Source organism: Melopsittacus undulatus, chromosome 7, assembly GCF_012275295.1.
Source record: "Melopsittacus undulatus isolate bMelUnd1 chromosome 7, bMelUnd1.mat.Z, whole genome shotgun sequence".
Classification (NCBI taxonomy): domain Eukaryota; kingdom Metazoa; phylum Chordata; class Aves; order Psittaciformes; family Psittaculidae; genus Melopsittacus; species Melopsittacus undulatus.
In genome coordinates, this window is record NC_047533.1 from 46,753,110 (window position 1) to 46,775,486 (window position 22,377).

At 39.7% G+C, this 22,377-nt stretch overlaps 1 protein-coding gene across 1 annotated transcript in view; it reads left to right on the forward strand.

Moving 5' to 3' along the window:
- Positions 1-22,377, forward strand: part of TNKS (tankyrase) — a 136,409-nt gene that overhangs the window by 67,066 nt on the left and 46,966 nt on the right. Inside the window, exons 4-5 of the mRNA XM_034064612.1 lie at positions 3,150-3,186; positions 4,080-4,155. Of these exons, the coding sequence (XP_033920503.1) occupies positions 3,150-3,186; positions 4,080-4,155 (113 nt within the window). The remainder of the gene's footprint in view (positions 1-3,149; positions 3,187-4,079; positions 4,156-22,377) is intronic.

Here is a 22,377-nt window from a genome sequence, read left to right on the forward strand (position 1 = left end):
ATATATCAGATTTGGTCTTCTGTGGCAAGGCCTAACAACATTAACTTTCACACCTCTGGCAGGCAGGCTTTTGTGCTATCCAAATATTGCTGCTGAAAATCCTCTGTGTTGACACTGTGATTGGAAGGATGTTTTTCTCTCAAAGCTAGTAACTGCTAAGAGGTTTGGAAAAGTAATTCAGGCTGTTACCTGTGCTTTGTTCTGCAGATGCCCTTTTGCAAAACTATAAATCCTACCCTGCCCAAAGGAGCTCTTTAAGTGATGCTATTAGCTTGGTTCAAGTCAAACAGTTTGACATTCTTTGAATGTCTTCTTACAGAGGTATTATGTGAGGTTGATGATCTGTATTCCTGTACTTCAGCTCAGAACTTGAAATTCATCTCTGCCACAAGCACGCATGGTTTGTTTTCAGATGCTTTGCAAATGAATATTTTATGAGGTAGCTGTGGCCAAATGCTGTAGGATGGCCTTTGATACACTCGGTAGCCAAGCAGCTTTAGCTGTGTTGGCAGAGCCCTCTGGTGGGAACACAGCCTGTGCCAGCAGCAGCTGGGCCTGCAGACAGTGCCACCCACTTCTCCCAGATGCCATCAGCCCTCTCTGCTCAGTGGCATTCCACCAGCTGTTTGGTCCAGTGGTCAAGAGTTATCCCTTCATCCTGCTGCTAACCAGGAGAGCAGAGCTCTGTGAAGTGCACTTGGCCTTTCTTAGCAAATGTGATTATGTGCTGTAAGCACCTGCATAATTTTAGGTGTTACTTTGCAAAATATGATGGGGTTTTGAGAGTAATAAAGTTAGTCCATTAGAAGATAATGTTTTTCCTAATCCATATTACAATGTGGCAGAGAGCTGTGACATGTTTCAAGAGTAGCTTTTATGAATTTCAACAGTACCAGTAAATACCTTTTAAAAAAAGTACCACTTAGTAAAAGTAACTGATGCACTTGGGCATACAGTGGGACATTTCTAAACCAAGAGCCACAGACTTGCATTTCTGATGGTCAGCTAATCAAAGTGTTTTTGTGTTTTAAAGTACCAACTTACTGAGCATGGAGGAAAAATGTTATTACAATTGTCTAACCTAATAGTGTTCAAAAGCCTGGTTAGGACTGCTAGATGCACTGCAACCACAATGTGCATACTGGCCTTTTAATCTGATTACATCCCTAAAGTGTTGATATAATACAGGCCAATAACTCTCCTGCAGGAAATCCAGCTGTTTGAGATTGTTGCACAAGTAATGCTGTAGTAATAGAGTATCATTGTTTTCCTCCTCACACGCTGACCAGAGCTTTTCACTCACCATTGATCTGAAACACTTACAACTGTGCCCAGTATTCTAGCTTCATTAAAGTAAAAAATGAGCATATACCATGGCTTGAAAAGGCAATTGCCTGTGGTGGACAGGAGCCCCCTCTGATGAAGTCAAAGAGCAATGTCAAGACAAAGGCAGTCATATTTTTGTGTCATTTTACTTGTTTCACTATGAAGTTTTTATTAAGACAGATGTATAATTTCTTCCAAAAGCTAAATTAACCTTCATGGCCTATATTTGAAATGCCAATTACAGTTCTTCAGCTTTGTGTTGAACTCATCTGCTCTATCACTGGGGTTCAGCAGCACAGAACTGCTCTCTGTTAAGAGACCCATCATGTGGGAGGGAGTTGCATGGCGGAACTCTTTACTGCAGGTTGTGAATCCTCAAAGCTGAGTACGTTTCAGAAAGCAATTAAACATGTTAGTGGAAGGAAAATTCACCAGTATGATGAGATGCAGATACTGCCTTTGTCTAAGAATTCCTTGTGGCCAGGGAGAAGGGTGGGAGGTGCATGGCTGTGTGTACTCACCCTCTTACTCTTTACCCTTTTGTAAAGGCAAGATGCTGAGCAGTGCTCCTTGTTGTGGTTGTTGTCCCCCTCTGCTGATAATTGGAGGAGCTGTGATGGGGGGAGTACCAAGCTGTTCGCTTGGATGAATGAGGACTCCAACTCTCCTCCCGCAGCCTGGAGAAGCTCTTTGTTGAGTGATATTGTTTCCAGAGGAACCTTCCAGTTTACCTGCAGTCCAATGTGGCATTTCTATGACCGCCAGTTTTCCTTCCCTGAAAGGAGAATTTCACTGGAGGCTTATTATAAACATATATAGGAGGCAGCACAAAGGTTTTTTTCTTTCTTGCAGGACAGCTTCATTTTCCTGTTTTTCTTATAGCATTGTGATTAGGCTTTAATTCTGTGGCAGAGGTGGTATATGGTATGTTTTTCAAGCCCTGCATCTTTTGGCTTTTAGGATACTCTCTGCTCTGTGGTTTTATAAAGCTGCTGAGAAGCTATTTTTCTAATATCTGAATTGAAATTCCATTACATTTGTATTGAGATTGCCATCATGATTCAGCTTTATAGAATATGGTCTTACTTGCACAGGTGGTCTTGTTCATTGCTCTTTTTAAGATATTTACATGCAGTTTTAATCCTCCTGAGTTGTCTATTGTAACTGAGAATTTCAAATGTAAATGTTTCTTTAACATTACTTGTAGTTATCTCTAATCTCAGAGTCTCACAACAAAATCTCTTGGAGAGTTCATGCTCTTTTGTCTGTGCTTTCTATTTCAAATGCGTGTTTTCTTGGAAAGTGGCTGATTATATAATATTTGTTTTTTTTAAAAATAACCCCTGCTCTTGTGAAGAACTTGAAGTCTAATATTACCATTCAAACAGGCAGGTGAGAGCTTTGGAGATCGGTAATTTGTACCTTCTAAAAAGCCGCACTGCCTCGCTTTTGTCTCGGAATTTATTATGCTTCCCAAGTATAATGTGACATACTGAATAGGGCAGGGGGTGGGGACATTGTCTTCAGCTGACATGCTGTTATCAGCGGGACTGTGTCTCTGGACACAAGATTTCGCAGTCATTGGTCGTCCAAAGAAAGCCTTTCCATCTGAGGATTGGACAAGAAGATGCGTCAATTTGCTGCCCGTCTCCAAGGTACTGGTGATGCTGCCTCCACAAGCTGGCTAACGTCACAGCTCCATCACCCAGCGGGGTGTGGGCTTTTTTCTCCTCTTCTGTTTTAATTCTGTATTTGCTTCCTACTGCATTTCTTAATCTGTCTTCTGCCAAATGCTAACAGCATGATATTTTGCAATCATTTAGGTGAATACAAGAAGGACGAACTCCTGGAAGCTGCTAGGTGAGTGCTGCTTAGAATATAAAGCATACTGGGGGGGCTGGGGGATGGCGGAGGGAGAAGCAGGAGAGGAAAAGGGATTTTTAAAGCAGTAATGTTTCGTCATTGCCTTTCTGTTAAATGATGCAAACAAACCACTTAATTAGCATGAATCTCTTTGGACTTTACAGCCTGGTACAAATGGGAAAGCCTGTTTATGTAATTGAAATCCTCCACTTGCGTGGTTATAAGGTTAATATTGAGTTTTTGCTTGTAAGCTGCTTAAATCCTCTTTATCGTTTTGTGACTGTTCTTTCTAGGGGCAATTTAAGTAATGCAATTTTTTTTTCCTTTTGGTTTTTACTGCTACCTTAGGATGTGTTTTGAAAATAGGCTTAACAGAACAGAGCGTGAGGAAGCGTATACAAAAGGTGTAAAGTTCAGTCATATATTCCAAAGATGCTTTCATCCTTCCTTCTGACAGCACAAGACCTTTTTATATAGATCATTAACCCTTCTGAAAATTTTCTGGATATTGCCATGTAGTTGTTTCAGATGTTATGGGCCATATACTATGAAAGTGTATTTAATTCAGAACATTTCATTCAGCAAATGGCTTTCAGAGGATCTGTAAAATTACATAAAGGAAATACAGATGCGGTTAAGAAGACAAATTAAGAGGTGGTTTTGTGTGATCTTTTGTAATTCACTTAACTGCAAATTTAATTTTCTTTTCTGTGTTTACCCTTGATTTTGAAATGTTCAGAAGGTCCTTTAGCCATCAGACATGCTCCCTGGCAGAGTACAGATTTCAGTATGCTGTCTTTGATATCCAGCTTCTTAGCAAATGTTTTGCAAAGAGCTTTGTATTTTTTTTTCCCCTCCCCTTCCCGTAATCATCTCCTCTTCATTTACAGGAGTGGTAATGAAGAAAAACTGATGGCTTTATTGACTCCTTTAAATGTGAACTGCCATGCAAGTGATGGGCGTAAGGTAAGTTAATACCTGCTTTATATTTCTGTTACTCAAGGAGGGCCAATTTAACCATGCTAGGAACCAGAGATGGATACTAGGAACCAAGAGAGTGTATGGGAGGAAAATCAGTGATGTCTTTTCACCATAAAATTAAATGCTGTTGTACTTGATGCTGGCAGTTTTGACAGATCAACAGCAGACGCAGATTTGAGTGAGTCTTTCAAATGTCAGACCCTGCTTACATGCATAGTGAAACCATAAGACCTTGTGTAAGAGAAACAAAATGTACTCTTGCAGATGAATAAAATAACTAAGGAAGGGAAGTTGTCACTTGTATTTGAACATTGTCTAGGTGAGGTGGTTGGTATTCAGCTTAGCCCCTAATGCCCTACCATACAGACTGGCCCTGTACTGGTATGCTAAACACCTTTTGCATTTTATTAAATTTGATGTTGTTGTTTTGACTTTCTCTGGCAGGGATGTTTGAATGAGTTAAATTAAGGATTAGGCTGAAACTGGAGGAGGGAAGAACATACGGAGTGAGAAGTAGATCCTGTGATTTTGACTTAGTCATGAAGATGATGGTCTGTCTAGACTGTTGGATTTACAAATGCTGGTTATTTTTATTTTTTTTTAGCCATGTACCAGAATGTTCTTAATTTGCATCTCTTAACAACTGTCTTTCACGTGTAACAGTACATCTCACTCTTGAAGAAAAAAGCATGGGAGTGTTTTCCTTCATAGTTTTCTTTATTTTGGGTGGAATGTGTTGGAGCATAATATAAACCTCTGCTCATGCTGGAACTGCTGTGGAACAGCCCAGTTTCATTGAAATCGATGAAGATAGGCCAGTTCATGTTGCATTTCCATTAAAAAACATGTCATTGCTGATTATATATATAAAAAAAATACAGCTGCCTATGAAAACATTCCTATTCTTAATACACATTTTTAAATGTTTTCTTAATTCTAAGGCATATGATGCCTGTTACATGAAAGGAAGCTATTTTTTTTTTGCTTGTTTACATTTATCACTGACTGAAAGTTTATGAATATTCCAGGTTTTTAAAATAATTTTATAATCTGAGGATAGGCAAATGAGCAAGGGCTTTTAGTTCAGCTGTGTCAGATCTGATCTCCCCATATTTTAAAACTAAACGTATTGCTTTATTTCGTTCTTTTTTCTTTTTTAAGACTTTACCATTCAAATCAGATTGTATTTAGGTATTAATAGTGCACTGTGTTGTAATTAAGCATGGTGGTATGCAGCAATGCTGTTCTGAGTAATTGAGTCCCCATTGCTATTGATTTAAGGCGAAAGGCAGATTTGCGTTTTCTGTTAATATAGACGGGAATAAGCCCTCTCAGATGTGTTATCTGGAATATTTATTACTCTGAAATGCAAATAAAGAATTTTAAAAGCTTTAAAATTTACATTAAGACAGTAGAAAATATTTATGTATTATTACAACCTCTGCATTAAAAAAATATGCCTAAAGCTGAGAAGCTAAAGCTAATCAATGTGGACACTTTGGTATTTGCGTGTGTGTGTTTGGTTGTTGGTAACTGAGCTCCTTTTAAGATGACTTGCCATTGATACTAATAAGGTTCTTTTAATGATGTCTTCCAGATACTATTTTAATTGTTTTTCCCCACCATATATGAACAGACTCTTTATTGAAGTAAATCTCCATAGCAAGTGTGCTACATAACTGTGAAGTATGTGCAAGGCAAAGCTTTCAGGTCCTGTATTCTAAGATCACTCTGGGTTTAATCATTCTAAGCTGTGCTGCAAGTTAAATGAGCTTTTCAGCCTACAGCACAGCATTCTTGTAAATGAAGTCCCTGCTGGTGTAGCTGCCTCCAGCTGACCTGTGCTGATTTTTCCATTTTGGAAGTTGTTTCTTGCATTCCTTGTTGCTTTTTGTAGTCATTTTTTACAGATCCCTTGAGTTTTTAAGCCTCAAACTTCTCACAGCTTAAGGCCACAGACCTAACATAGCTGCCAGGCCAGAAGTACAGACTCTGCGGAGTGGCCAGAGATTCTAAGCAGCATGCTTACTCTGCTGTGTGGACACATCCATAAACTCTTGTGTACATGCTTCTACAGTTTGTGCATTCCTCAGATTTGCATGCTTCTGGGATGTCCAGCACTACTCTGATAAGGGAAATGTTTAGCTTTGTAGGTGAGGAAATTGCATCCTAGTACGAAGTGGGTGATTTATTTTTTCTGTATAACAGGTTGTGGTTCTGCCTTTTCATACTTTGGTGTGTGACTTTCCAGAATTTGTTATTTAATACCCATTGCACTAGAAATGAATATCGGAATAGTCAAGATATATACAATATTGCTTATTTTGTTGCTGTATGAAGTTTACCCCTGCTGCAGATCTCTTCTCTGTCCCAACTATACCAGCATCTGGTGATGTTGGGTTTCCCAAACACCCCATCTTGTGCTTCATAAAATGGATAAAAGAGGTGGAAAACTCTGAGAGTAGCTCACTGGTTTGAAACCAGCTCAGGTTAGAAATAACAAAGAATTACCGCATTCTGTGTGCTGGTTGTAGCCTTTTGAAAAGTATTAATAGTCTAATAGTCTAATTCCCACTGGACTGGAGTCCATGCTGCTAAAACATTACAGCTGGTGCTGATAACCATCACTCCATCTGTTTGTTTAGCATAGAGGTCAAAGACTGAATAGGAGTGAAAACTGAACTTGCTTTTTCCCCTCCAAGTCAAGGTTAGATTATGAGCACAGTAGAAGTGTTCACATTACTGAAGCTTTTTAGCTGTTCCTCAAGAGGGAATTCATTCTCTTTTGCTACTCTTGCAATTATTTTCTGGAGTGAAAAATGAAGGACTGTGTGCAAAAGAGAAAGCAATTTTATACATCAGCTAAAGCATTCCTGCATTCAGAGGACTCAGGTAATTCATGGGGTTTTGTTTTGATGACCAAGGAAAATCAACAATAATATCATGAGGAAACAACTATTTCATTGAGCTAGGTAATGGTTGATTTAATAGTAAGTGTTGGTCATGTGCCTGTTGACTATAGATGCAGGCACAAATAATAGCACACAAGTACAGAGCTGTGCAGTAGAGCTATATGGTGCAGTGTGTGCAAATGAGTGTTATGCAAGGGTCAAATTTCACCAGAGCTATTGGGGTTGTTTTGAAACTGTCCTATTTGCTTTTTAGAAAGCAGTGTGAGAGCTGAAATAAAATAGTCATTTTTCATGCCAGTTAGTCTTGTTTTGATTTTTTTCCATCAGATGTGGTGGTGTGTGTAACAATTTGTGTGTTACATCGCTTCTGTTTAGATTGCTTTGCAAAGTATTTGCTCTGTCAACACAGAACTCACACAAAATGCAAAGCCTATTCCCAAAGGCTCTGAAATTTCACGGTGTCCAGCCTCTGTGCTCTGCCAAACCTTTTTGTCTTCATGTGATCTGTAGAAGGAGTGACTTCTAGAAGACATGTTATAGTATTGAAGTTAACACATGGTGCTGAACTTTCACACTGTTAAAAGCCACATCACCTACTTACATGTCTGTGTCTAAGTGAAGGTATGTGGGCTCTGGAGACTTGCTTTACAGTCCCCATTGGTTTCCCTCAAATGCATTTTGTTTTTCTTCTAGGGAAGTCTTTTTCAAGAGTCAGTTGTGGGTGAATTTTCAAAAGATGTGTCTGACTATTTTAAAACAACTGGTTCCATCCTGTCTGCTTCCGGAAGCTAAGGCTGTAGTATTTTGTCATGGGAACTGGATTTCTGACTTGTTACCAGCCACAGTTTACCTAATCTAATAGTTAGTGGCAGGAGATGGATTTAAAATAGAATGTATCATGGTTGCAGGTGGAGTTGAAGCTCTTGGCTCTCTCATTTCCTTAGGGATGGAGGATTTCCTTCTTTTTCAGGAAGAAACTGATGTTGCCTCCATTTTTAAAATACAGAAGTATCTGAGCTAATAAGGAAGCATTGGTTTTAGCAATTCCGATGAGAACTCTTCTCTACAAGGCAGACTTCCCATATCACTTCTTGAGAGCTTTCCAAAGTGAACTGCATCCAGCTGACATGGTAGCTGTTAGCAATGGGAGGTTGGATTTTTGCTGGTATATAATATCCTACTCCTGTATGCCTGCTCAGATATTGCTGGCACTAAAATACTCAGGTGTCAGTTGAATAAAACCTTCCCTTTGTGCAAGGGACCCCAGCTTCTGTGGTCAGGAGTTACTCAAACAGTTTTGTTTTGCTGCTTTTCTCAAGGTTCATATATCTTGAGGTAGAGCAGATAGCTGAGATTTTGAGCTCTCTGGAGCATGGAACGATTTCTGTAAAATAAAATGCATGATTCATATACATTCTGCATATTTTCCATTGATCTGTTGCAGGTGCATTTTGTATTTACATTTTGTGTGAACCACATAAAAAGCAGAGAATGCCATGCCATTACCTGTAAACAGCTTGGTCCCAGGTATTTGTTCAGCATGAGGCAGGAATTATTACCAGAAGGCAGCACAGGATGCAGTTCCTCCACAGCTACGTTGTTTTCTTTCCTGCACCATCCCTCCCTGCCTCGCTTCTTAGAAACTAGAAATGCAGAAATCTCTGCAGCAAGTGAACTAGAGAACCTGCAAACAATGCATTTCCAGTGATGATGAGGCAATGATCCCATGGGGGAGAAGAAAGAAAGGCAATTATTTATTACAAGGCCATTCCTAGTGCTCATGTGGCCCTACTTCATTTAATTTCACTGTAGTCTTCTGGCTCCTAGTGTCCCTTTCTTTGTTTATTCCAAGTTTTCAGTCCTTAACAGTACCTGTCCTTAATACTTGTTAGTATGCCTCTCCAGTGCTGCTGTTGTTTTGCTTTTCCAAACCAGATGTAGACAACCCTGGAGCCAGAATACCAGTAGCATGCCTTTGCATTAAACTCTGAGTCATAGGAGACATACTTGCCTTTTGGGTTTGATTAAGGCTGTTTATTCAGCCCATTCCTTCCTGCCATACAAATGTTCATTTTTTCTTGTGCACAGCATCATCCAGGGTCATGGGTGCAGGGTACAGATGTAAGATGTACTCTGAGAAGGTCTGCAATGCAGTGCTGAGTACCAACATCCTTGGCTTGAAGCAACCACTGCACAAGATCTTGTAGGTGTGTGTTCTGTGGAGAGGATGGAGTGCCCCCTCAGCTCCGGCTATTGAGATGTCTCTGATACCAAACAACAGTCTGTCTTATGGGGCTGTAGAGTCCTTTTCTTGCTTCTGCTGCTGCTTTCTCTTCTGAGAGATCAGCCTTGATCAGCATGTAAACAAAGGACTGATAAATAGTATTTGAATTCTAACAGTATCAGGTGAGTTATGTCTCCTGTTACTGGGGAGTCTCCAGTTTGCTGTTGGTAAATAGATTTGGCAGCCCTTCTTCCCAAATTCTGGTTATTCTTGGCTGGTTTTGTGAAAAATCCCACAGTTCAGAAGAAAATTGGTTTGTCTTCCAGTTTCTGAGCCTGGATGGAATAATTGATCCATGTTTTCACAATCTTTTTCTTTACCATTATTAAATGTATAGACTTGACCAGAGCTTTAGATTCTCTTAGAATCATCTAGGCTCTATGAGCTGTGAGATTGAAGAAAAATCCCATGTATTGCAAGACTTGTGAACAAATTGTGTGCTAGTGACACTATAAACCTTTACAGTTGTGTGTGTTTTTCCTGTGCTACATTGATAAAAAAAAAAAACCAAAACCAACCAATAAACCTATAGATATATTTGTTCTATAAATTTATGGTGTGCAGATTATGTTCAGATGAGTATGTAACATCTTTTGGAAAAAAAAATCCCATACATAAAAAGCATTGTTTAATACAAATAAATATTGTGAAAATGAGCACTTTTTTATGGACAAAAGCTGCCTATTTGAGCTAAAGACTTAGAATCATGGAACAGTTTGAGCTGGAAGGGACACTTAAAGGTCATTTGGTCCAATCCCCTGCAATGAACATAAACATCTTCAACTAGACTAGGTTGGTGAGAACCACATCCAGCCTGGCCTTGAATGTTTCCAGGGATAGTGCATCCATCACCTCTCTGGGCAACCTGTGCCAGTGTTTTACCACCCTCACTGTAAAAAATTTCTTCCTCACATCCAGCCTGAATCTCCCGTTTTAGTTTAAAACCATCACCCATCATCCTATAGCAGCAGGCCCTGTTAAAGTTTCTCCCTGTCTTTAAGAGGCCCTTTTAAGAACTGAAAGGCTGCTTCACGGTCTGAACAATCCCAACTCTCTCAGCTTTTCCTCATAGGAGAGACTTGTAAGCAGATACCTGGTGCAAGGCATTTTGTCATACCCAAGGGTATGTCTGAATCTCTGTGTATACTCTATACATGTCACATGTGATATATTCTTTACATTTTATCTTCCCCAAAAGTTAATGAGTTTTTTCTGCTGGTATACGTTGTGTTGTTTGTAGATATCAAGAGTCTCTAGTCTCAAGGCTTATCTACAACAGAAGAATAACACAGAGGAGAGGAGCAAAGGAGTTATGCATTAAAACCAGATTAGCGATTGACCATGTGTATTCTTGGTTCAGAACAAGTGCGTTCTCCTTGATCAGTCTAATAAAATTAAGAATTTTAAAATATATAAAAAATATTCCTATTGTATTTTTATTTCAGAAAAAGACAACTCCACATGGAGTAAATACAAAAATGTTATTCCAGAATAACTGGGTAGACAAGCCTCTGCTGAATCTGCTCATTTGTGGCTTACTAGCATAAAACGTAAGTCTGGTTTTAATGAAGTGTGGTGAAACCACATCTGTGGATGGGAAATGTGCAGATTTTTGGCCCTTTACTTGTGGTCCTGCAAAGATGAGCCAGAAGCTTTATGATGCACAATTGCAACTTTTTGGAACTGCAGTTACCAAAACCAGTAATGGTGATGTACTCTTCTAGCTCATGTTTGCTAGTGGAAGATTGGCCCTGGATGATGGCTTCTAAACACTGTAGTCTTTGTTGACACTAATCTTGAATGTGTGTCATGAAATGCGTATGTATCAAAGGTACATTTGGGGGTGTGAGCATGTATATTGAGACACATACATAAAAATGTAAAAGTATATAGGTGTATATTATATATTGACTCAGATATGTTCTTATATAGTTTTATGTATACCTAGCTGTGTGTCTTTATTTATGTGTGCGTGTTTATGTGTGTATACCTCAAAGACACAGCAAGGTAATATGCTTGCCTTAGGGGAAGATATGAGCCAGCACTCCTCTATTTCTGCAAGCATATTTTCTGGGGATTGAGGGAGGATGGAGAACACATCTATTTCTGTTTAAAACAAAAATGCTATTCTAAGAGTTTATTTTATGAAAACTTTCAGATTTAATATCCTTATTATTTACTATGTTTAATGACTGCTGTGTTTTGCAAGTGGTATAATTGTTTGTGCTGTTTCTGTAGCCTTACCAGTGACCTGTATTGATATGGACAGGTACACAGACATGGGAGACCTTGTTATCATACGGCAGCTGCTCCATGGCAGCTGACGTACATATGCTGTTATCCCACCTCAGGTACAAAGTCAGTCACAGTATCTGAATGGAGAATGGCAGCTGGGGGTTGGACTCTGTGCTGATCTCCAGAGCTCACTTCCAACCTCAGTTTTCTGCAATACCATGATGCCCCACAGTAATACATATTTATATGATCCATGTTCCCAACTTTCATTTGGATGAAGAGCTTCATAGCCTTAGAGCCTATCTCTGTGTATGCTATAATTAGGAGGACTGATGGAGGGAAGAAGATAAAGTCCTTCTCTTAGTGACTGTGTGCCTCAGTGGTGAAAGTAAGTACTGTAGATGAGATGCAGACATTTTTGTAATCTCTTCAGTTATAGCTATACTCTGTAATTGGGTTAAATATTTAAAATCAAAGTCTGCACACAAAATTAAGGGTCCTTCCTGGATTAGGTAATGGAGCCCTGTGAAAAGGTGACATTTTCAGTGCCACAGAAAGGTTACAAAGCAAATGCCATAATGTTCATTATGTGCCTGGGGCAGAAATGCTCAGTGCAGTGCACACATGAAAAGAACATTCAGAAATTGCCACATTTGTATTTTTGCCTTTAAACACCGTTTTGTTTGAAAAGATAGTTCTTGGTATTCTTGCATGTCAGAAATAGTGACAACTTATGCTCTTTCTTAGGCTATGATCTCATTTAATGAGCCAAGCATGATCAAAGTGGATAACACAGGAATCCCACCTCTGACTTTGGAATGTGTAGATGACCTGGCTTAATTTCTCTCTGTGGTGCTGCTTAAGCCTCTCTATAGCTAAGGATGATAACCTCTTAAAAAAAATGTTAAACTTGCTCTAAGTTTCTGTTTCTTAAATACTTTTCCAAAACTTTTTCAGTGAGTATCTCTTCACGTGGTTCCATTTTCTTCAGAGATTTGTAAGTTGAGTCCCTCATGTCCACAGATAGAAATGGTGCCTTGAAGGACTGGAAAGAAATTGTTTACACTGCGGGCATCCTCTCTGCACTGTTCTCTATAAACTGGGAAATCTCATTTGTTAAGTCTTAGTCAACGGGCTCTTCATAAAACCGTCAAATATGTTTAAGATGTGGAGTTTTTTTATACCCAGACCGTTTCCCCGTGATATTTAGCTTCCCACAGGGACACCTTCTTGCATTACGCCGTTATCCATCTACTGTCAAGACAAAACAAGTCAAACTGGCAGACTAGGGCAGAGCTGACATTTAATGTTTTATGCATACTAACTAAATGCTGTGGTCTGGATTTGGCTGTATCAGCTCACAGAGCATCCAGAAGTCGAGAACTGATGGTGTTTCTTCTACTGCACTCTTGAGAGTCCTTTCCTTCACAGAGCTTGCTGAGGTTATGTCTGAGATGAAATGTGGCAGCTCAGTCCATGGATTGTATACGTTTGATTTCTGTCTGTGGTTGACTACAGTGAATACTGTAGGTGCCGTTTCCATCCTTGATATCGCTTCCATCTTGAAATCCGTGCACGTGAACATGAGAGGTACTGAGAAGTAAACTGTTCTGCTTTCTTGTCACTTTTCACTTTTGAATGTGGTGTTTGCATACTTTGTGGCCTCCCTCTGTTGTTACACCTATTATTTAGTTGTACACTGCTTCCTATTTTGCATACTATCATGAAACTCTCTCAGGATCTAACAAAAACCATTGGTGAAGATTCAGTTAAAAACCTGTTGAATATGCATGTAAATTGTGTCAGTTGGATTACCCTTATGCACGTGCTCATTGACTGCTGCAGAAAACTCCCAAGAGTTTTAGAGGTGGAACTAACCTTAACTCTATTTGACTTTTCCCAAGCAGATCATTTTTATCCATATGCCCACTAATTCTAGCTGTTGCTATAGTATATTCTTCCTGGTACAGACAATAAAATCACAGGCCTTTAGTTCCCCAAAACATATTTCAATGATTGGTTTGCAGCTTCCGGTTCTTCATGTACCAGAATAATCTTAAGTGAAGGTCACATACCGCAAGTAATTCACCTTTTTCATTTCCTGGTGTTCTCTTGGGTGAATGCAGTCCAGTCCTGGCAGTTTGATGTTCATTTTGGTGATTGGTTTTGTTACTTCTTTTATACATAGTTTAGTGTCAGATCCTTTGCCAAGCTTCACCATGCTCATAAACAGGCAAATGCTCATCACTTGCCAGGCCCCTGGTATGTGAATTACGTGTTTCTTCTAAGATATATACCATGACAAATGTTTCTTTAGTTGCACCATGGTGGTTTCTTACCTGCAAGAGATCTGTTTCTAGTGTCACTTTGCGCCACTGGCCTATCTGGTGGATTCTCTGCTCCTGATGGGTTGGAAGAGGGATTTATGGCTGGTTTTAATTCTTTTTGCTAGTCACTGATAAACTAGTTTGGCCTGCCTAATTGTATTTTTACCTCTAATCTGCTGGAGTTCATGGTCCTTGTGTTTTTATGCAGCTTGTAAATCTAGCTGCTTGAATGATGTGTTCTTAATTCTAGTAATCTGTTTTAGTTTGCAGTTAGTCACACTAGCTTCTTTCATTTTATCAAGCTCTTCTTAATAGAAGGTATGCATTAGCACAGCATTCCCAGTATTGTCCCCATTAGCAGTCTTTATGCTGTCTGTAAGGACACAATTCTCTTAGTTACCACTTCTAGCTTATTGTTAAAAAGCTTCCCAATTTTTTTCCACAGCTCCTGCTGGATCATTTTAGCAAGCATTTCCCCTGTAGATAAATTCAATCTAAGTACCTTACAGGCACTGTTAAAGGGCAACTTTTACTGCCCTTCTGTTTTCTGTCCTTGTTGCCTCTGATTCCTCTCAGCACATCAGTTATCACTTGCCAGTACAACCCCATCATTGACTTCACAGGTTGCATGGGTAATTTAGAGTGATCAGTTTAGTTCTAAACAAAAAGAAATACAAATACTTACATGCAGGGAGAGGTGTATTTACATAACCATTTTTAAAATTGTGTGAGTTGAGTGAGCAGGCAGCAGATGAACAATAAAAGGGGAGGAAAATGTCAAAATAGGGCATTATAATTGATGATGGATGTGTCGCTGATGAACAAGAAAATTGAGGCTATTTGATCAGCATTTTCTAAGTAATACAATACATTTCTACTTGGGAAAGAGACTTATTTCTTACAGATGAAATTCTTTAGAATATTCATATCCTAATAACCATAACTTTTCAATTTTCAATCATACTTAAAAGGAAGGACATGATAAATTTTCTGCCTTTTTCTCTGTATTTTGTAAGGCTCTTCAAAGGACCAGCAAAGTCTATTTGACTGGACTATAAAGGCATTAAATTCTAAAATTTGCAAATTATCACTGTAATGTAATAAGAACATTTTAATATATTTAATTTTGTGAATTATTTTATACTTTTGTGTTAATTTAATTCCAAAAAGAAAGGCATAAGTATTTATTTCACATTGAGCACTGGAGCTGAAAATGCAACCAATTTGCAAGTTTTGTTCGTAACAGAGTTCATTCTGACCCCACTTCCGATAATATGAGCAATGTGCTGGTTTGAATGTCATGTTAACGAAGGGACAGTCAGTATATTTTGAGAAGCTTTTAATCTTTCTTAATAATATGAAAATCTTATGAACTGAAGCCTGGAAAGTTTCTAGTTGGAAGGGGAAGGAGGAGAAGCAAAGTAAATACATAAAGATGGAGTGGGAGAAGAGGTAAAAATAGTAAGAAATATGAGAAGAAAAGGGAATAACAGATTGTTAGTTGACTGTAGAAGGAAAAAGGTTTTGATAGCAAGTGGAGAAGAGACTGAAACAGCAAAAGCCAGCAGAGTTTTTGTTCTCTGGTGTTCCAGCATCCATCCTCTTCAGGTTGTTTTAATGTATGCAGGCCTTCCCCAGTCATCTGCCATGGAGAGGAGTCTCTTGTTAACACTTGTTTGTGCTGCCAGAGCAACACCAAAATATTTCATTAAAAAGAGAGAATGGCAGCTTGAGCAAATAACTAAAGAATGGGATTCTATAGCTTCTGACACTGGCTGCCAGGACAGATGAAAATGTATGTATTTGTGCTGGAAGAGGGGAGAAAGTTGTCTCATCTTACTCTCCTGGAGTGATAAGCATTTGTGAATTGCAATTTGCCGGGATTCATGGGTTGAGACTTGAGCTGCAGACTGTGCTGGTTGGCACTAAGATGCTTTCAAAACCTCTGCAGAAACTTGGCTATCCATGTCCCATTGCTCAGACCAGCAGCAGTAGCATCTGTTCTTCCCCATGCACTGAACTTGAATCCCAGCTTCCAGCATGTGATTTAACTAATAAGGCTCTGGCTGTTGACAGGAGAAAATCCTTCATGCCAGTGTGCTCAGTCCAGCAGCCCAGATGAGTTTGTTCTGGAGCTGGCAGGTGCTGCCAGCTGCTCCTTGGAGTACTAGAGGAGTTGCCAGTACTCCTTGAAGTCCGTCTGGTGACTTAACAACATCGCAGGGGCAGTTTCTTCTTACCTTTGCCTCAGCAAGAGTCCGTCATGCCTCAGTGCCTCACCTCAGACTTGTCCATTTTTGACTTGCATTTCTGACAGATTGCAGGTGATGAAAAGAAGCAACAAAAATGGCCATCCTGGACACAATGATACTGTAAGTAATCCCTGTGTACTGTTCTGCCGTATTTTTCAAGGCAGAATACATCTCCTTTCAGTGTTAAATAGCATTAGCAGCATTCTCTTAAGAGAGTGGGTCTTTACCATCATTACATCTTTATGTATCTTAGCAAGCCACTACTCCTTCAGCTGCCAGTAACTGTCACCAAAGAAACTGTATACTCCTGTGTTTCTCTAACAGTCCATCTCAAAGTCCGTCTTCCCCTGTCACTGAGTACTGCCAGAGATCTAATCTGTGCTTCTGAATCTGGGGAAACTGCAAATGCTGCTTCATGGTAGAAGCCCCAGAATTTCTTTTTCATATGGCAGTTCTGCCCGCAGCCAAACCTTCATCATCTGCATGTAGAAATGGAAGAGATTCTTATAAGGATCAGTTTTCTGAGAATACCATGGGTTTGTGAGGGATATTGCTCACACGCCCTCTGGAACTGTTTTACCAAATGGGTGCTAGGTTAAGGTACGTGCAAATAAATAAGTTTCGGGGGAGGGGGGAGGTGTTGCATTTAAATTCTTGTTTAGGAAGAGGTCAAGGATTGCTAGTGTTCCATTTACAGAACCGCTGTTTGTGAAATCCTAAGATCAGAGGTCAATGTGATGCTCCTATATGAAGATTTAAGTGTCTCTCCCAGCCCTTTACCATTTCCCTCTTAGTCTCCGCTTTTAAGTCAGCCTCTGAAAATAATGGCAGCAAATTGGTATGGAGCTGTTAGGGAACTAAGCTTCCTAATTAGTATTTGGGGAGTTGAGATCACTTTTATTCCTTTGCTATACCTGATTTTCTAGTGAAACACATTGATCTTTGCTTTTAAGGTTCAATCGAAACATGGTTGCTGCCTTCTGTCTCACAGTATCTCTTTTTCTTCTGGCTTTTTAGCTCTTTTTTCTGCCAGGTAATGATGCTCTCGCAGGTTTAACTTGGTTTCCTTTTCTCTGAAGTTATCAATTTGAGTTATTTTCCTTTTAATGTATATAGCCGTTGTTAAGAGGACAGCTTTCTGAGCTATCTGCATGGGTTAAGGATGTGTCTTCCTTGTGTCAATGATGATAATCTCCATAATTTTGAAAGTCAGGTGTCACTGTCTGGAGAAACCTGCTGGGAAGGGAGACTTTTGCTTCTTCTAGGATTTAATAAGGCTTTTACATGGTTATTTTCAAACATTCATCTTAAGCCTGCCTCTGCAGATGAAACTCGTTTCTCCTGTGGTCCTGCAGTGCTTGCCCTTTGCCGTCTTCTGCTTTTGGGCATATCTTGTTTGCCTTGACGAACCTGCCTTCTCTGTGGTGGCAGTGTTTCTGTGCTAACAGGAGGAATTCCTGGGCAGAAAAGTGAAAGCACTCATTCCCTAGTCTTCCTTCTTTAACCTCTAAGAGATAAAGGCCCTCTGCTTTTTTGTCTAGCCCTGTGCGAGGTGACGCTTGTCATCTTTTCTGTCTTTCCCTACCTCAGGCGTCTGTGTGATTGAAAAAACTTCTCTCATAAGTCTCCTGCTTCTTCTTTGTCAACTCTTATACCAACTTGAAGTACAACAGGGTCACCATGCGAATGCATAGAACTGATGCCAAGCCTTGTCACGCAATCTTGAGATTCAGAGGTACAGCCTGAAATTTGTATTGTCTCTCAAAGGTCAGATCTACTAGAGAAACATTTAGTAGTCAGTAGTTTGGACAGTAAAGCCCTCTGAGAGGGACCAGGGACCAGATTTGAATACTCACTGGAGATAAGGAATAAAGAGTCCTGGCCAGTCACCCATATAAACCTTTTCCAAATGAGAGCTTATTCTGTCAGTGTATTTGCAGTCTTTGTTCTGCTCTTCCTGTGCTTTTTAACTGTCAAGCAATTTTATTTGCTTATTTTTTTCTATTTTACCTTTATTATACATTGTTATATTTTCCTTCAGTTTATGGACATTTGCCTGGTCTGGAGATGTCCAACACTAATCTGAAAATAACATTCCAGCGGTGGTTTCTGTACAGTTGAATACAGAGAGGATCGTGCCTTCAACCTGTGATCTGCAAAGCAATGCTTTGTAGCTGGTACACATTTCTAAATACCTGCTCTGGGCTTTATACCATAACCCAAGTAGTGCCGTACCTGAATACATTTCTGAAAGGTGTTCAGTTCACACAATCACAGAACCATCAGGATTGGAAGTGACCTCTGGAGATCGGTTAGTCCAGCCCCTTCTGCCAAGGCAAGGCCACATTGCAAGGAAGAATTTCTTTTTAATGTAGTCTTCTTTTTTCTCTCCTGCCAAGTGACAGAATGAAAAGGAATGCAGTGTTTCTCTCTTACTATTAATGTAATCCTCATTTTCGCCCAGTGATGTTCTGCCCTGGCATTAATGTGAGTGTGAAATCAAGCTGAGTTTGTTGTCACTGTTTTACAGCTCAAAACAGCAGATTTTTTTGCAGCCCTCAGAGAGGTTGCCTGACGTACCAGAGCTCTAAATTAAGATACTGTGTGGCTTGCAGATTCTGAATTGGTGAGCTGTTCGTTCATTTTCCCTGCCTTCAGCTGTTAGAAAGCACTGAGTGAAATTCATGATGTGATGGACTGTGCTAGGTCTGTCGTGTTCGCCAATCCAGTTAAGTACTATTGGTTGTGTTCTGAAGATGAAGTAGTTAAATTACCACTGGAAACACAGCAGGATGATAAATATCTTCCTTTGGCATTTTGTAGTCCTTGTCCTTATGAAATGTTTTGTTGTTTGTTTTCTGGTTTGTCTTACGGTTTGCTTGGTTGGTTTGGTTTTTTGTTGTTTTGTTTGGGGTTATGTTTATTTGCTTGTTTTTTCCATAAGAAAAGTAGTTTTCTTTCACAGAGATGAAGCTCTTCATCCCCAGATGATCTCTTTTCATCTTATCTCTGGAGTTTGAATTTGCTGCAGCCAGCTCATCTACCATCAGCAATCTGACATAACTTATTTTCCTGTAGCAGCATCTATAAGTTTATCCCTAAAGCATTATTGTCGACCATGAAATGAAATAATTCAGTACTGCTGTAGAATGACCAAGGAAGTTCCCCAATTTGGATGACTGAAGTTGACAAGCCTTGTGGCTGACATAGAGAATCACAGCCCCTATCCTGCTCGTTATAAAGCATCACTGTCTAGCTGAGGTTAGGGACCTTTAATTCTGTAGTACCTAGTGTGCAACAGCATTGTCGCGTGAAGTAAAGTAATTTTGAGTTACCTGAAATACATGTTTCTAGAGGGATTTTTTTTTTATATATGATGATATGCCCATACAGACAAATGTCAGTGAGATGTGTTCCCAAGAAAGCTTACAACTGAGTCTAAAAATGAGGTGTAAGATGGGTGCACTGCTTAAAATTAGAATGCAGGTTGGTATCTGAGCAGCAAAGAAAAAGCTTGATCATTTCCACAGTGGAAAAGGTCAGGAATGTCTCTTTAAGATTGTGATGTTGTTGCAACTTGTTTTCTTACTCCATTAATCAGAATGATAAAATGGCAACAGGAGATATTCCACTCACATCCAGAATATCTTCCCAATGTACACTTGTGATTGATGCAGCTCATTTTAGAGAATTCTGCAAGAGAGCAGCATCAAGCAGACAGACTGTTGCGATTGTACAGAACGATTCTATCATAAATTCTAACCAAGTGAAGAGAGAGTTGTTTGCCTGCTCAGAGGTTTTTCCTTAGTATGCCAGACTCAGATAGTTATTTTGCCAGAAGTCAGGACATCCTTCAAACCAAACAGTTCTGTGCAAAACTGTGAAGCAAGGTCCCTTCTATGATTAGAAACCTCTATGCTCATCCCATAATTTGGAGGAGGTGCAGCACTGCTTTGAAGGGTGCTTGTAAGACAAACTACAGAAGTTTAATGTATTATTCTTATTGCTACTGCTCCCTTCAAGGCAGTACGATCTGATTAGAATAAAGGTTTTGTTTGACAAAAGTTAGGTGTAAATTTGCTGCATACCTGCAATTTCCACATTTACCAAACCTGAAGATAATTACAGACGAGGTGACAAAGTCACATACATCAAAGCCTACATGAAACATTTTTAAATCCCTGCTTTCCCCCTTTTCTTCTTGGGGGGGGAGCATTCTTTGTCAGCAGGGTGTTCTGTAGGACTCAACAGTAAACATACAAGTGACCTTACGTATCTTCTGCCAAGTCATGTTTGTTTATGTAAGTGCCACTGTTACTGGTGTGTATCCATGTGGGGACTTTCTGATCAGCAGAGTAGCCATGACAAGGCCAAAGCTGGCTCTCAAAACCAGGGTGTTGCCTCTTTATTGCATGAATGCCCTTCCTCTAGAAGATGGAATTAAGTTATGATGATTCTAAATTACTGCAGAGTATTGTGAATTAGGTGTATGATGAGACATAATGTATGTGATGATTGTTGATTTTTAATAGCCTTTAGGATGGTAACTTGAGAACTAGAGAAATGCATTGATTTAGGTTATCAGGTAGCATTATATAGAGATTTTGGTAGCAGAAAGCAACAATAGGGAGTATTAGTTCTTAAAACCATTCCTGCAGCTGTTACTGGTCGCTCAAATAATGCTTCATAGAAGATCCATACATAAGATCCATACATAAGTATAAAGATTCATAATTTGAATCTGAAATGCAGCTTTCTTTTGAGGCTGTGGCAGCATTACTGTAAGAGCTGCTGAAGCCTCTGAGCAAGATAGGAGGGGAAGTGGATGGCACATGGAGCTAGCACTCCCATATTGCCTGTGGACAATTTGCTGAAACCAATTTTCTGGTTTGAGTAAAAGCAGCTCAGCAGCCTGCAGCTCTGGTGATTCCTCAGGGCCCCTTTTGTTTGATGCAGGTGAACAGGGGACAGCAGGTCCAAGACAGCTGGCCCTGAACAGGGATCATCAAATCAGCTGCTGGTTACAGAGCAGTGTGAAAATACCTGAGGCTCAATGAAAATAGTAACAAACTGCTCTGTGTACATTTTTTAATAATAAAAAATGCATCTCATACTCCCAGGCAACACATTTCCAAAAAGGCTGCAGGCAAAAATACCTGCTTTAGTATGAATTGTAGGTGTACAGGTTGACAGCGATTGCCATCTTGTGTGCAGTGATCTTCCTAGAAATGCACAGGACCTGCTTTGACTCCATTACAGCTGCCATAAAACTTTAAAATAATGTGAGCATTTCACATGAGGGTCTACTTTACTTAATAAAAGTGGAGTTGTACTCTTTTTAATTACCCTAGCAAGTAAGACAGTGGGATTGGCTTGATATCTGTGAATGTGAGTCTTTGAAAATGCCCTCTAGGGATTCTTGTTAATAAGTCTCTTGCCAGGTATTGCAACACATGGGAGGAGGGGTTAATTGATAGCTCAATTAAATCTGGTTTCTTAATATTAAGTGATTAGTTTGATATATCTTGCATATGCAGTATACAATACTGCTGTTTGCAATAGCTGATTTCTACTTTACTGCTGCCGTATAGACAACATGTTAATTTTAAACACAAGTCTCTTTACTGCCGCCATTCACTTGATTTTTATTTCTTCTTAATTTTTTTTAAGGGCTAATAATCCCAGATAATGAGTAGTTTGTGTAACACCACATTATCTTTTAGGTACTTAGTTTGTGTAATCAGCATACAAGTTTGTAACAGCAGATTAGTATTTTCAGCTATGAAATCTGTAACATTAATGAATGCTTTTTCTATCACGAAAGGGAAGTAAGTCCTTAAATCATTGAGCCTTCCCGCGTCCTCCTTCCTGAAGCATATGTAAGCACAGTGTTTCTAAGATCCTTCTAGCCAAACTGAAGAGCAGCTGGCAGGCTCTGATACACCAGCCCTGGATACAGGGGGAGCATCCCTCCAGGATCGCTGCTTCTGCACACCCCATGTGTGTGTTCAGTTGCCCTTTCTCCTCAGTCAAGTGGTCTGTCTCCCTGGCCCTCTACCTGCCTGTGTCTCCAGCACTCCTCCAGATTAGACAGTTTGCAGTTGCAGAGTCAGAGCATGCAAACTTGTGGAGATCTCAGGCGCATCTCCAGGGATGGGTGCAGGGAGCATCAGTTATTCCCTCCTTGGAGCGGCAGC